Source organism: Triturus cristatus, chromosome 6 (assembly GCF_964204655.1).
Source record: "Triturus cristatus chromosome 6, aTriCri1.1, whole genome shotgun sequence".
Classification (NCBI taxonomy): Eukaryota; Metazoa; Chordata; class Amphibia; order Caudata; family Salamandridae; genus Triturus; species Triturus cristatus.
The window spans coordinates 692,820-708,347 of record NC_140589.1 but is presented as its reverse complement, the minus strand read 5'-3'; the positions used below and the strand labels follow the sequence as shown (position 1 = coordinate 708,347).

Below are 15,528 nucleotides of genomic sequence, written 5' to 3'. Positions count from 1 at the left end.
GATTCTACTGGTCTGAGTGAAAATTGGAATTCTTCTTTGGAGTCGGCGGAACCGGCTGACGTGATTGCTTGTTTGCAGACGGCACCTGTCTTGAAGGGTGAGGAGGTTCCCGCTTTGGGGCGCAGAGGTTGGGTTATTCTGTCTGCGTATCGGATTCTGCATGAGAGGTTGCTGAAATTGCAGGTCTCTTTTAAGGATGCGGAATCACACCTTGTTGAGATTCAGAATTCTAACACTTTATTGCGGTGTCAAAATAAGTTGCTTTCCGACAAACTTGACACTTACCAAACGGTTGCCGAAAGGGCGGCTGTGCGGATTGCTCGTTATAAGTACAAGAACAGGCGTGGTCGTGTTTCGTCGCGTAAAGTGCGTCTGGTCGTGGCGAAAGCTGGACTGGATTGGAATCCTGATGAATGGGATGGTAATATCTGGGACTCGACTACGTCTTGTTCCTCGGGTGAGGAATGTGCTATGCATGAGCTTTCTCGTTCCCGTCCTGACAGTAAGTCTACTTCTCGCACCTCTGATGGTGCACCCCGTGATTGCGCTCGTTCTTCGGGCGGGATTGATACTTTTCACACTGACTGTCCCTCTACTCGTACTGCTCGGGCTCCTTGTGATGCTCGTCCCGTTGTTTCTGCGCACCCGGTTTTTCGTCGGAAGTTGCAGCAGTCTCCCAATGCTCCGCAGGGTGTTTCTTTGGACTGTTTGGAAGATTTTACCCAGCAAGAAATTAGTGATATTTTGCAACGCTTTCGGCAGCGGACTGGTGAGGCTTTGCTCACGTGGATGGTGCGCCTTTATGAACTAGGCGCTGCTGGTATTATGTTGGATACTGGCGATTGTTTGAAGTTTTGTTCTTTGAGTTTGGATTCTACTGTGCAAGATCATTTTCGTAACTATAATGGTGGTGGTCAAATTTCTTTGCTCCAATTGGCGACTGAAGGTTGCAATTTGAAGTATCCTACTGAATCTGACTGGCCTGTCAATGACAAGCCGTGGTATACCTTGCGTGATGCTGCGCAACGTCTTAAGGAGGAAGTGATGAAAACGGCTATTTTTCTGGGCACTGCTGACAGGTTGCTTGATGGGTTGTTGACTTCTTCGGTGCGGAATCGTATCATTCGCTCTTCTCCTGTTGCCTACAAGCAGGTCATGATGACTTTGTTGATTAACCAGACTGGTAATGTACTATCTACGGTGTTGGAGTCGGTACGCCAACTCGGTGAGTTGGGTGAGTGGTTTAAACCTGAACGTCAGTCCCGGTCTGACACTCGTACTCCTGGTGAATATAAATTTACTAGACGTGATATCTTTACTGGTCTTTTGGCTGATGGTGTGCGTCGGGAGGATATTGATGGTGAGACTACTGCTCGTTTGTGGGAAATGTTTCGCAAACGGGGCTTGGACCGGAAGGAGGGTGCCCGGCGTGTTCGGACGACTGAGTGTGATCGTGGTTGTTCTGATGGTAGCGGTGATGATGATCGCCGTGGGCGCTTTGATCGTCGTGATGATCGGCGTCCTGTACGTGATCTGTCCCCTCGTCGAGAGCGGGACAGGGAGAGAGAGGGGGAAAAGGAAAGGGGGAGAAATGATCATGCTTACAGCAGACGTAGAGATGATAGGGATCAATCCCCTGAATTGAGAAGGAGGGAGGATCGATACAGTTTGGCCGATCGAAACTCGCAGTGCAATGTAGAGGACAGGAATCCATTTCGTAATAGAGATGGATATGAACAGGAGGTACCGATACCTAAGAAACGTGAGAGTCTTTATCCTGATTTGTCCTGGTACACAGAATGCAGTAAGAATGACTAGGAAATAGGTCAAGCTCCGGTACACAGATGGGCTCACAGAGATAATAGACCCTATGTAGATATTGATATTTTTTGGAGACATCGTAATATCCAAAGGGCCCGAGCATTAGTTGATACAGGAGCGGAGGCCACTCTTATTCATGGAAAATCAAAGAAATTTACAGGGCAGCCTTTCACTATTACCGGATTAGGAGGAAAGGAAACCCCTGCAGTTCAAACTTTGCTTGAAATGAGAATAGGTAGAATCCCTAGAAAGGAATATTCTGTATTAGTGGTGCCACTTCTAGAATTCATAATTGGAATTGATATTTTGAAGGGAATGACATTGCATCTTGATGATGGGTGTTACCAATTTGGAACGACGCATTATATCTCGTCCAGACCTATACGGGTTGGTCGTTTAAGGATGCCCCCCATACAAGTTCCCCAGGCGACCAAAGTGGTTTGTCAGAAGCAGTATCGTATTCCGGGTGGTCATGAAGAGATTAGTACCACCATTCAGGAGTTGGTTGATGTAGGCGTTATAACTCCAGTTACTTCTGCTTGGAATAATCCTGTTTGGCCGGTGCGTAAAAGTGATAATTCTTGGCGCATGACTGTTGATTATCGAGAATTGAACAAACACACGCCCTCTTTGACTGCTGCAGTACCGGATGTTATCACCCTGATTGAAAGAATCCAAACACATCCAGGTACATGGTATGCGTCCATCGATATTGCTAATGCTTTCTTTTCTATTCCAATTGCCCCTGAGTGTCAGGAACAGTTCAGTTTTACGTGGAATGGGCGTCAGATGACGTTCAGAAGTCTTCCTCAGGGCTATGTGCATAGTCCTACGATTTGTCACCGGCTGGTGGCAGAACACTTGATTGAGGTACCAGTTCATCCCAAAATCCAGATATGTCATTATATTGATGATGTTTTGATCCAAGGCGAAACACAAGAGGATGTTCAGACACAATTAGATAGAGTCATTGAGTGTCTGCGTGGGAAAGGTTGGGAGATCAACCCGGACAAATTACAAGGTCCGTCTCAAGCTGTAAAATTTTTAGGTATTAATTGGCATGAGGGACACCGCGAGGTGATCCCTCAAGTTAAACAGAAAATTCTTGATTTTTCGGTTCCGAGGAATAGGAAGGAAGCCCAAAGATTCATTGGTTTATTCGGTTTTTGGCGCCAGCATATTCCTCATTTGAGTCAAATATTGGCCCCTTTGTACCGAGTTACACGTAAAAAGAATGCATTTGAATGGGGTAAGCAACAGCAAGATGCATTTAGTCTGGCGAAAGAGGCAATTCAACATGCTATGGATCTCTGGCCTGTACGTGATGGTGATGTGGATTTGAATGTGTCTGTGCAAGGCCCTTATGCAAACTGGAGTCTGTGGCAGAAACAAGGCAGGTGTAAAGTACCATTAGGGTTTTGGACCAAAAAGCTACCTGATGCTGGTGAGCATTATACACCCTTTGAGAAGCAGCTACTTGCTTGTTATTGGGCTTTAGTGGATACCGAGCAATTGACTTTGGGACATGACATATTCTTGCGTCCTGAAATTCCTATTATGCAGTGGGTTTTGAGTTCACCAAAAACTCATCGAATTGGGCATGCTCAGGAGGCGAGTGTGATTAAATGGAAATGGTACATACAAGACAGGGCACGTGTGGGTCCGAAAGGAGTTGCGTCTTTACATGAGCAAGTGGCACAAGCACCATCGACTGAGACTGAGAGTGAGTGTTCCGTACCTTTAGAACAGGAGTCTCCTGTCAAGTGGGGTAGACCTTTTGATGATTTATCCGTCGAGGACAGGAACCATGTGTGGTTCACAGATGGGTCAGCAAAGTTTATTGGAACGACACGGCACTGGAAGGCGGTGTCTTATAATCCGATCACACAAAAACTGTTGAGCACAACTGGTGAAGGGAAGAGTAGTCAGTTTGCCGAGCTCTATGCCGTTTACCAAGTTTTGAAACAGGAGTTACCTGGCGTATGCCACATTTTCACCGATTCCTGGTCCACTGCCAATAGACTGGCTGTTTGGCTGCCGACCTGGCATTCCCATAATTGGAGGTTACACTCCAAAGAGTTATGGGGAAAAGAGTTATGGCAAGAGATTTGGGAAATGCTCCCACAGAGTACTGTTACCATCTTCCATGTGGATGCTCACACCCCAATAGACTCTCTTGACAAATTTTTTCATAATATTGCAGATGAGAAATCTAAAATTGCTGAGGCAGTGGTGGACAGACAAGATCCTGATATTGCGGGATTGGCGAAATGGGCACACCAGAAGGCAGGACACTTTGGAGAGAAGGCCACTAGCAGGTGGGCTGCTGATAGAGGAATTTATATTCCCCTGGATCTAATCAAAAATGTTATTCTACATTGTCCCGTCTGTCAGCATATCAGACAGCGTAAAGTACCTCAAATTGTTAGAGGTCATTTACATCGTGGGAAACTGCCCGCTCAAATTTGGCAGATTGATTACATTGGACCCCTTCCCATGAGTAGAAATTGTCAATATGTTTGTACAATTGTCGATACATATAGTGGTTTGCTGGTAGCTTTTCCATGTAAGCAAGCCACCCAGTTGAATACCATAAAGACATTAGAATTGATTATGATGTATTATGGTGTGCCATTCCAAATTCAATCTGATAACGCATCCCATTTCCGTGGAAGATTGGTACAGGAATTCTGTGTGGAAAATAATATTGAATGGATATTTCATATACCTTACTACCCGCAGGCCTCAGGCCTGGTGGAGAGATTGAATGGCCTGCGAAAGGATCAACTGCGTAAATTAACAGATGACAAGTATAAAAATTGGCGAGACTTTTTACCCCAAGCACTATTGATTCTGAATAATCATCCTTTTTTAAATGCTGAATCTCCACTTATGCGTTTGTTTCCCCCAAAGGTTGAGACTATGCCTAATGTAATCAATGAAACTGTGATGTATTGGGAGATTACTTCCGGAGCTCTGGCTCCATGCAGAGCGACCCCAGGGTCGGCAGGCTTAGATTTGCATGCTATGGATGACACCGTTCTGGAAAGTAAAAATCGGGTCATCATTGCTACCGGTGTTGGTATTCATATACCACCGGGGAATTTTGGATTGATCGCCCCTAGATCGGGGCTGGCTGTAAAAGGCATCCAGGTACTTGGAGCGGTCATTGACAGCGACTATCAGGGAGAGATTAAGGTACTTCTGCTAAATAGCAGTGAGAATGACTTGCTGATACACCGCACCGACCGGGTGGCTCAATTACTCATTATGCCTGTTTTCAGTGGTGAAATAATGAAAGGCACTGCCCCAATTTTGCTAACTGTACGAGGCCAGAAAGGCTTTGGCTCTACGGATAACCCTGGGGCCAAGGTTTGGGTGCAATCGCCTAAGAATCCCCCTGAACAAGCAGAGGTTATTGCCACCGGTCAGGATAATACCATTTTGGTTATGAGGCCAGGGAAAGATAGCTGGGAAGCTGTCCCAGCTGATAAATGTTATTTACGAGAATGATTAATGCCTGTATTTGGTTCTTTTTCAGATCATTCTTTGGATTGTTGCTGCAGGATGTGTCGGTACTGGACACCGTTCGGACTACTTCGGAGAGAGAGAAGGGATCCCATCAACCCGGGATGAATTGGGAACTAGAGTGTTGCATTCCTTCAATGCGTGGGATTCGTCATCGAACTTTTGGACGCTCCTGGCGAAAAGAGTGACTGATGCCCCTCACTTCTGTTTGACACCGATGAGATCTGTGCACGATATCCTGGCGACCTGCCTAGTTGCTGTCCCCGCCTCGCTGGATACTTTAATAAGCATCTTCAACATTTCAAAGGCTCGTCCGAATATTATTCTGGGTGATTTTGCTACCCATGCATATTGTCCTTTGTGTACTGAACTGCCGAATGAGCAACTTCCCATCCAATCCCAAATAACTACGTATAATATTACACAAGGCGACCTATGTTTTTTCCTCACATGTAATCCTAATGCAATTTCTGAATGTCTACGTCTCAAGTTAAGAGGCGCCACCTCTCTCACATCTCATGAACGAACTTTGTGTTTCCAGAGGACACCGACGAAATGTATCTCCGTCCGGAACAATATGACTTGCAATAGTTTAGTAGTTACCCCCAGTCACTATCGTGCGATGTTGCTACCTGCCGGATGGCTTTTCTCATGTGGTAATACTTCCTGGCCCTATGTCCCCGCAAACATTTCCGGCGGCCCGTGTGCCATTACTAGGTTAAGTTTGTTGATGTTTTCTTCACATCCAAATGCCAACTCTCGTGTGCTTCGAGATACAGTACTGTTACAGGAGGATTGTGACTCATCTTTGCATTTATATTCCAAGTCTGAATATCTTAGTCTAGCTGTTTCAATTATTGGTGTCCCTGCCTTGGCGGTTTACAATGCCAAATCCATTGGGAAAATGGCTTGCTGGATGGTCAAATCTATTAATCATACTTCTACAGTCTTATCTGACTTGCTATTAGACGCCCAGGGTGAACGTAGAGCCATCTTGCAAAATAGAGCAGCCATTGATTATCTTCTGCTTAAACATGGACATGGCTGCTCTGACTTTGAAGGTCTCTGTTGTTTTAACTTATCTGATCATACACAATCCATTCGTGCACATATAGATAAATTGCATGATTTAACTAATGAAGTTAGGAAACACATTGATCAGGGCTGGTTTGACTGGCTCTTTAATTGGTTGCCGGACATGCATATGCTACGCCACACATTAGGTGGCATTTTGATTGCTCTTGCTGTTTTAATTTCTATCTGTTGTTTTATTCAGTGTATCCCTTCACTGCTTCAATTCTGCACATCTGGTACTAGACATAGATCGGTTAGTTTTGTTTCATATTATTCTTCCACAGATGTTAATTCCATTTAGTATGTATAATAGACTGAAGTCAAGGGTGGAATGTACTGCTCGATTTTCCCGGCCTTCCGGTGTTATAGAGCGATCCATATGACTTCAGTCTCTTTCCATCCAAGTCTAAGGACTGGAGTAGTGAATAGGGCCTGTCTATTAGACACTTTTGACACAATCCCGTGCTCCTACCCATAGCTCAGGGCCTACACACATAGCCTAGGGGATAGATTCGGTAGCCTTGAGGATAACTTGCCCTATAGTGAGGGTATTTCATAGAGCTGTGTTGAATTCAGGCCTGGTAGGCCTTAAACGGGAGAGACTCCATCTTTCCTCCTGCTCTGGCAGCTTGGGAAGTTTCTAGGTCATAGGCAGTGTTTTAGTTATGAGGTGTTATTCGCTCGGAGAGAACCGGTTCAGGCCGGCCCTTATCGAAGGATTGTATTTTTCTTCATGCCGAAGACACTACATCAGGCCGGCCGGCTGGGAAAGTGTCCTTGGTGCGGGGAGGTACAGGAATTTGGTGGGCGGCAGGTTTCGAGCTGGAAATTTCCATGAGAGAATGCACATCTATATTAGTGAAAGTCTGAGGCAGACACTTGCACTTGCTTCTAGACCATAGGCGGCATCTGGCCGTTAGCAGAAAAGCTATTACTTATTCCAGGGAAGACGGATGACGAACTCGAATCTAAAGAGGACAGAGTAGCCGACAGGGAAGAGGTTCCAGTGACTCGGAGAGGGAGAAGGGAGCAGACCCACAACTGTAGAGGGGTGACTTCCAGGCGAAGCCGAGGCATAGACGAGAAGGGAACCTAGATGACCATTGAGCACAGGCTACGTACCATAAAGGTGAAGTCGACCCCTTTTTCTTTAGAGTATACAACTTAACCTTTCACTTTCCTTGCAGGTTGTCTATATATATAATGTATTCTGCGAATGTGCATGTGGCATTTAAATAAAGTATTTAGCTTGTTGTACGTTAGCATGTGTTGTGTACTTTTGTATAGGAGGATAGCCTATTCTTTAGTCAGAGTTGCCTTAAAATGAACAGAGGTTAATCCTGGTCAGGTAAGTGGTAACTGGATGAGGGGGAAAACAAGCCCCTCGAACTAGAGAACAGGTTGTGCTCAACTAATAGTCTTTGTGTGATCTGATATATGGTAATCCCGATTCCCCTGTTGTGTACCACAGTAATAATAGGATGAGCTTGTGCTAAGGCTGCCGTGTAGGTAGGAGATTCTGGACCTGACTGAGGTCGCGAGACTGTGTGTGTTGCTGCCGAATGGGTAGGAGATTCTGGACCTGACTGAGGTCGCGAGACTGTGTGTGTTGCTGCCGAATGGGTAGGAGATTCTGGACCTGACTGAGGTCGCGAGACTGTGTGTGTTGCTGCCGAATAGGTAGGAGATTCTGGACCTGACTGAGGTCGCGAGACTGTGTGTGTTGCTACCGAATGGGTAGGAGATTCTGGACCTGACTGAGGTCGCGAGACTGTGTGTGTTGCTGCCGAATGGGTAGGAGATTCTGGACCTGACTGAGGTCGCGAGACTGTGTGTGTTGCTGCCGAATAGGTAGGAGATTCTGGACCTGACTGAGGTCGCGAGACTGTGTGTGTTGCTACCGGATGGGTAGGAGATTCTGGGCCTGACTGAGGCCGCGAGATCGTGTGTGTCGCTACCGGATGGGTAGGAGATTCTGGACCTGACTGAGGTCGCGAGACTGTGGGTGCTGAGATTGCGAGGCTGTGAGGTCTTGATATATATATATAATAGGAATTCTCTGTCCTTAGGTGGTACATATATATATGCTTATTTAGGTGTAAAAAGGCCCTAGGGAGGGGGTAACGTTCTGTTTTGGGTCAGAAGGGCTCTGTAGAGCAGGTTCTACCCAATCCAAAAACCAAAGCAGAACAGTACATTTCAGACAATGAGTGGTGCTTGTATTGGAAGCTTCTGAATCTCCTATTTCCAAACTGGAGCCCAGCATGTGGTTGGTCCTTAGAAGGTTGAAAGGATTCGTGCTATGTTGTGAAGCCATCGCCACTGCTCGTGCTTTATTCCGCAGCAGCCTGGTCTCGGGTAGGTCTTGCTCAAGCGTTCCTGCATTTCTTGCAGTTAGGGTGGGGGGCCACCCACTTGCTCTCTGTTAGATTTTCCGCAGCGGCATGAGCCATGATGCAAGTCCATCTTCGGGCACTGAGAAGATGTGGGAGGCCTTGCCATCCATGACCTTCAACGTCACAGGGAAGAATAGTGCGTACCACAGCGGCAACTCCCGGAGACGCTGTTTAGCTTTCGTGTAGGAAGTTCTGAGTCGCTTACCTTGGCGGTGAAGTCAGGATATGGTGCTATGTCTGTGTCCTCGTACCATCAGGGGGACTTTGTGCTGAAACGCTGCAGAACATGAATCCAGTAATTGAGGAACCAGGCAATAAGTGGTTTTGGTGGCGCCCCAGGTGGTGGTGGCCTGCCAGGGTAATGGTGTGCCTGCTCCAGGGAGAACAGCTGCGGGACCTTGATTTCCAGCATGGTGTTCATCAGACAGATCTTAATAAAGAGTTCAGTGCTTAGGCCTTTCGATAGTTCCTGGAATCCCTGGAAGTGGATGTTGTTGTGTCATGATCGTCCCTCAGCGTTGTCTGCTCTCCGGTGCAGTAAAGCCAACTCGTCTTTCATGGCACTCAGTTGTGACTGTAGCTCCGGCACTGTGTCTGAGGGCGGCTTATGTCCGAGGCTTTGCCTCACTGTATGAATGCGCAATACACTTGCTGTCAGAGCTACCCCTACGCTCACATCCTGGGTGCTGGTGTCCGCTCAGTAATATGGTGCTCACCGGCCTGGTTTGGCTGTCACAGGGCAGGCCCAAGTAGTCACTGGCTGGATGGCTTCACATGTGTTACGCTGATGTGGGCCCCCGTCTTCGAGGCTCTTGAGCAGACCAATCCACATAGGGTCACAGTTGGGGTCCCACCTTTTGCTGAGAAGTCTCGGACAACCAGGGCCTCATGTGTGCCTCATGGTATTTAGGTGGTTAGGCCCCCGACGATCATGCATGGCCTACTCTCAATCCCCATACGTGGCGTGTCACAATAAGCGCTTCAGGGCAATGTGCGCTGGCTCTGATGTGTGTGGCATGTCCAGGCCTTAGGGGAGCATGGACACTGGCAGGCAGGGCAACTGGTTTCCAGAGCACATCTGGCCCTATCACAGAAGCAGCATGCTCCAGGGCCCCCTATATTCTACAATCACTTGCGCATGCTTGGGGGAGGGGTCCCAGTTGCTCTCCCCCTGCAGGTAACTCTAGACCATTTAGTAGCTGCCGTTCGTGGTGTCCAGAGCCACTGTGGCCCCAAGCTCTGCAGCGGGTGCCACGGGCTTCCCCTGGTGGGCTGGACTAGTCTTCCAGCACGAACCCACCCACGATTCTGGTGCTGTCTTCACATTGCATCTGCTGTGCGGTCCTACGGCCTCCTCGTGGATGGGCTCGCCACAGTACTCTTGTAATCACGGTGTGGGGATCTCACCGTCGCCGTGGCTCACCTTGGTTGGGCCCGCCCTCTGGGAGGTCAGCCGGGGCGGATTACGGCTGCAGCAGGTCGGTTCACATGGGTTCGACAGGATGTTGTTCGTCCCGAGCACGGACCTCAATTAAAGGCCATTCAATATGGCTGCCATCTTTGCCACGTCCCCCTGCTGAAGGTAATGCCCTTAAAGTGAAGAGCTCCAAGATTCAGGACCAAAGCAGGAACATATGCTCGCTCCCAGTTTGTCCTCTCCATTATGTTACACCTGAGACTCTCCACCGATCTTAAACCACAACATCAGAAGGACTGTTGGTGACGTCACAGTTTCCCTCGCGTCAGGTTGTCCATACTATGTTTAATGAGAGAGAGAACTTTGATGGGACTGCTCACCACCACCAGCAGTCAGAAAGAGACTGTGAACCGCAGGATGGATGGATGCATGTCTATCTGTTTATAAATGGATGCATGAGTAGAGATACGCACCATGCAGGCAGAAGAGCCGGCACCTCCAGCACAAACCATGGTGTCAGTGAGGGCACTGCCATAGTGCATCTCACAGTCCAGATGCAGCACCAGGGGCACAACTGCCTGCTGAAGTTTGTTGGGTGAGGACAATGCTGTGGAAGAGAAACAGAAAAGAACAAAAGACGTTAAAGAGACAGAGGCTCCTCCAGAAACACAGAATTACTAAAACAAACTTCAGGCGTCTCTTTACTTTATTGCAGGTCATTTCTGACAACTAGGGTTGGCATGCGTAACTATGGAAACATTCATCTGGATGCATAAATCCATTCAACAGTTAAACAAATGACGAGCCAATGTTGCTAATCCGCAGGCTCGTGGGATTTATTGCACTTATCTTTTAAACCTTTAGAGAAAATGTTTTGGATGCATTTAAGTCCTGTCATCAAAAAGAACAAAGCACAATTCCAACACATTTTTAACGGTTTGTCACATGAATACACACATTAAACATCCATGAGTGATACAGAAAATAATGAGTACACATTGATAAACAAAGCGTAAGACACCAACCCTACACTAAACGCTAAACAATGCCACTGGGGTGAGAATGTCTGAAGTGTGCAGACCTTGGATGTGGGATGCCTCCTGCCTGTGTGCAGCTCTGGGACCCCTCATTTCAAGTGTTAGGAACAGCAGAACAGTTATTTATAAGCTTTCTCCCTGGGCTCCTAAGAGGGTCTTCAACTCATTGTTGTCAGGATTCCTAACGCCCAGCTTTGCATCTCTAATGAGATGCAAAGTGGGCTTTCCTGACCTGGCATGACAGGAGAAATGTCGCTAAGCGACATTTCTCCTATCAGCAAGCCTAACGCTATGAAGCATAGCATCAGGAAAAGTAATAACCCCTGTTATCGCTACTTTCCGTACGCCTGCTTCAGGACTGACTTAGCCATGATATCCTATGGAAGGTGGATATCATGGTTACGTTTGCGAGTCCCTATCAACAAGGTAATGTGAGATTATCGCTGGGTTTCGTTAGGCAGTTAGCGCTAGGATTTTTATGGCTGATGAGATAAGCGTTGCTAATAGCACGCTATCTTAGCGATAAAAATCGGCTCAGCGATAATTATCGCTGGTTGTTGTTGATATGCCCCTTAGAGTCCATGGGGCTATGTTTGGGGTCTGTGGTGAATCTGGGTCAAAAGATACACTGTGGGATTTGTTCCTGTCACACATCCTAGCAGGGCTCCCTATTTTGTGTTCAAAATCATTAACACACCAACAACTTAGAGGTAAAACAATAAATTCACAGGAATCCAATATTACAACAAGACGTATTTTTCGCATGTCTCATGCTTTTATACCAGCTCCATCGGAGGAGACTGCCCTGTATTTGAGAGGGACATGGCATCTTTATATTAAACCTTACTCTACACACATAGTCCTACCGGGCCTAAGTTGAATGGAGAGAGCCGAGCTGAGCCTTTGCAGGCGCCCTCTGGAAGACCTTAGAAGGCTCATAACCCATCTGACACTCTCGCCCTTACTCCACATCACACTTATCTCCCCCCGTTTACCACCGCGGGCCGGTCATGTACTTCTTCGCCTTTGGACTCAAGCACGACTTCTGTTCTCTTCCCACTCACATCTCTCTCTTCTGCCCCTCTACTGCTCTCAGTCTCCTTCACAATCTCACTTGTGTGTTCATTCTCTCTCCCCCTCTTCTACGCCAAGTCTCCTGTTTGTTCATGACCTCCTCTCTGTCCCTTCTTTCTGTGCTATCCTACAACTGGACAACACGGATTGCGCCATCGACTGCTGGTGTCATTGTTCATTGTCATTTACAGATGACGGATCCTGCGCTTGCGCCTCTCTAAGGGGCATATCAGCAACAGCCGGCGATAGTTATCGCTAAGCATGCATAGCGTGAGGATTATTGTTGCCGGCTATCACTGAATTTTATCGCAGAGATAGCGTGCTATCAGCAACGCTTATCTCCAATGTGATAAAATCCAGCGATAGCTGCTAAATCCAGCGATAATCGCACAGCGATAGGCGATACGTTGATGATAGGACAGGGTGGTCTCATCCTCAGAATCCACCACCCATAGGCTATAATGGCTTGGTCAGTTTAAAAGCAGGCGCAATGAAACCTGCAATAAGCGCGGTTAGCGCTACTTTTCTCGTCGCTACACAGGTTAGCGATTTGCTTGATAATTGGAGAAATGTCTGTTAGCGACATTTTCCACGTTATTTTAGTAGGGTACGCTCACTTTGCATATCATTGGCATTGCAAAGATGGGCGTTAGGGAAACTGGCGCTGAGGCATAGGAACACGCGTTAGCGTGCGCTTGCTGATAGTGCGATAGAATTATCGCCGCTTTTTGCCTGAAAACGGACGCTAAAGCAGCGATAATTATATCGCTTCCTCTTGATGATATGCCCCTAACTTTGCATTGTATAGAACAGTATAGAACATGGTGACCAGTGTGCTGGCCCACCAGGGCAGTGGAGAGATGTACTTCACTGTCCTTGCAGAAGGCCAACTACTCTGCTTAGAGATCTCAAGGTAGGCGTCTCTCTCTCTGATTCCAGCTCAGCTTCTATTGCAAAAGGCACTGAGACTTTGCTGAGTAAGAGCTACGTCTAACACCCGCTCAGCAAAGTTTTTTGTTCTTCAGATTTTGTTTGCCCTGGCATTCCATTTGCTCCCAGTGTGTGGAGGCCATAACTTTGGTTTCTGCTCGTGACCACCAAACTTTCCCTGGTGGTATGGAACAAAAAAAAGTATGACAGAACACCCACCTTAAATAGGACGGGCGGCGTGAGGGGACTCGAATGATGTCGCATTACCAGGGGGGTATTTGGTCCAAGTTTTCCACTGACAGAGCCGGAGTAGCTTCCACCCTCGATGACTTTGCTCTCCCCCAGTCTTTAAATGGAGTAGGGAATCCTCCACATTTGTGATGGAGATCCCTGGCCACTAATCTCTTAATGAGGCCCATAGACTTTGTGCAGCTGCCAACAAGCCCTGAAGCAGGATCTGCTCTGATGGACAAATGCGAGATGTTAATCTGCAACAACTGAAAGGCAACATTGTGTTAAAAAGGTCACAGTTCCTAAAAGGGGAAGGATAAGTGCTCAACAATCTAATTATGATTGTGAGGCATAAGGGATTGTTTCCAAAAGGTAACTGGGGTGTGCTCAAGGTGGAAGTATGCCTCCTTGTTGTTATGTGCCCTCACACACTCATACAAGTGTAAGCATCATCATAGGGCGGTGCTCCTCGTAGGGGTGGCACTGCAGTCCCTCACGGACCCTTCAAGAGGGCTCTCTGTCGGAGATCTTTTCAAGGAGGTGCTGTATTTGTGCATGTGGATTGGTGGCCCAAAGTGGTGTCAGTGAGTGAAAATAAAATTACCTCTTGGTACCTAATATTTTTTTTTAATGAAAGGTCCTTGAGGTAAATTAAAAATAATGAACTGGTTTGGAGACTCTTCTTTGAACTAAAAATGGAGGGGAGGGATAGGTGTTGTCCTGCCAGCTCTCAAACCGTGGGTGTGTGGTGTGTTAAGGGTCTATACTGGTCGACATGTTTCACGCAGCCTTGTGGTCCCTAATGGATCCTAGTGCGCTTCTTCAGGACCGTGTGTGAAGGGGAATATATGAGATAAAAAGACTGGGAGTTAGGGAAAGCCCTATACTACCACGTCAGCTAAGGTCAAAATGAAGGGGACGTCACTGCGTCTGAGAACCGTATTGTCCGAGTTCACAGTGTGGGTGGACCCTCTCCTAATAATATGGCGGCCGCAACAGCATTAAAGTCTGGCAGCCGGGGGTAGCAAAACTCCCTTGTTGAGGTGTCCGAGAAACTAGCGCTCGGTCAGGTAACGCTGGCAGCCTCTAGGCATACTCCCACCTTGAGCACACCCCAGCTACCTTTTGGAAACAATCTCTTATGCCTCACAATCATAATTAGATTGTTGAGCACTTATCCTTCCCCTTTTAGGAACTGTGACCTTTTTGTGTTGATACTGACTTTCTTAGGAGCACTGGCACATGACCTTTTTTCATTCCCTCAAACTAGCTCCTTGCCCCTCCTCTTATGTTAGTGTAAAAACATTGGGGCAGATTTATGTTGCACTTGCGCCACTTTTGCACCGCCGTTGCGTCACTTTTGTGACGCAGCAGCGGCGCAAATCCTGCGCCATGGTGCGGGGTATTTACAACGTGACGCATCTGGGAGATGCGTCACGTTGTAAAGCCCTGCGCCACATGTAGGCGTTCCAGGGCAGGTGGGGGCGTTCCGGCGCAGGGACGCCTCCTAAAAGTGGCTGAGTGAAATCTACAAGATTTCACTCAGTCACTTTTAGGCCCATGCTGCGTCAAAACCCTGCGCCTGCTTGAAGCAGGCGTAAGGATTGACGCAGCATTGTACAGATAGGGCCCCCCAGAACATTGCTGGAGCTGCGTCGCGCTTGCGACGCAACTCCAGCAATGCGCCACTTTTACGGCACAGTTGCGTGACGTATCTGTGCCGTTTTTGCCCCATGGTGCGCCGCATTATAAATGCGGCGCATCCATGGTGGCGCAGCTGTGGCGCATTATAACTGGCGCATCCCTGCTGATATGCAGGGATGCGCCAGTTATCATAAATCTGCCCCATTGTGTTAAAGGCAAGACTGTATGAGTCATGTCAATGATCCCGAGCTAAACAAGGCCACAAAATGTGCTTTCTTCCAGTGATGCCTTCTTCAATCTATCGTGGCCTTCTTGATTCTCTGCCTCAATCTATGCCCTGGTGCTGCCAGACAGGATTTGCAGAATTGACTCCTGA

General features: G+C 47.5%; 1 protein-coding gene across 1 annotated transcript in view; it reads right to left on the bottom strand.

The window, feature by feature from the left end:
• LOC146813608 (chymotrypsinogen B-like) overlaps positions 1 to 15,528 on the bottom strand; it is a 77,240-nt gene that overhangs the window by 9,867 nt on the left and 51,845 nt on the right. The window contains exon 6 of the mRNA XM_085609096.1: positions 10,710 to 10,843. Coding sequence (XP_085465222.1) covers positions 10,710 to 10,843 — 134 coding nt within the window. The remainder of the gene's footprint in view (positions 1 to 10,709; positions 10,844 to 15,528) is intronic.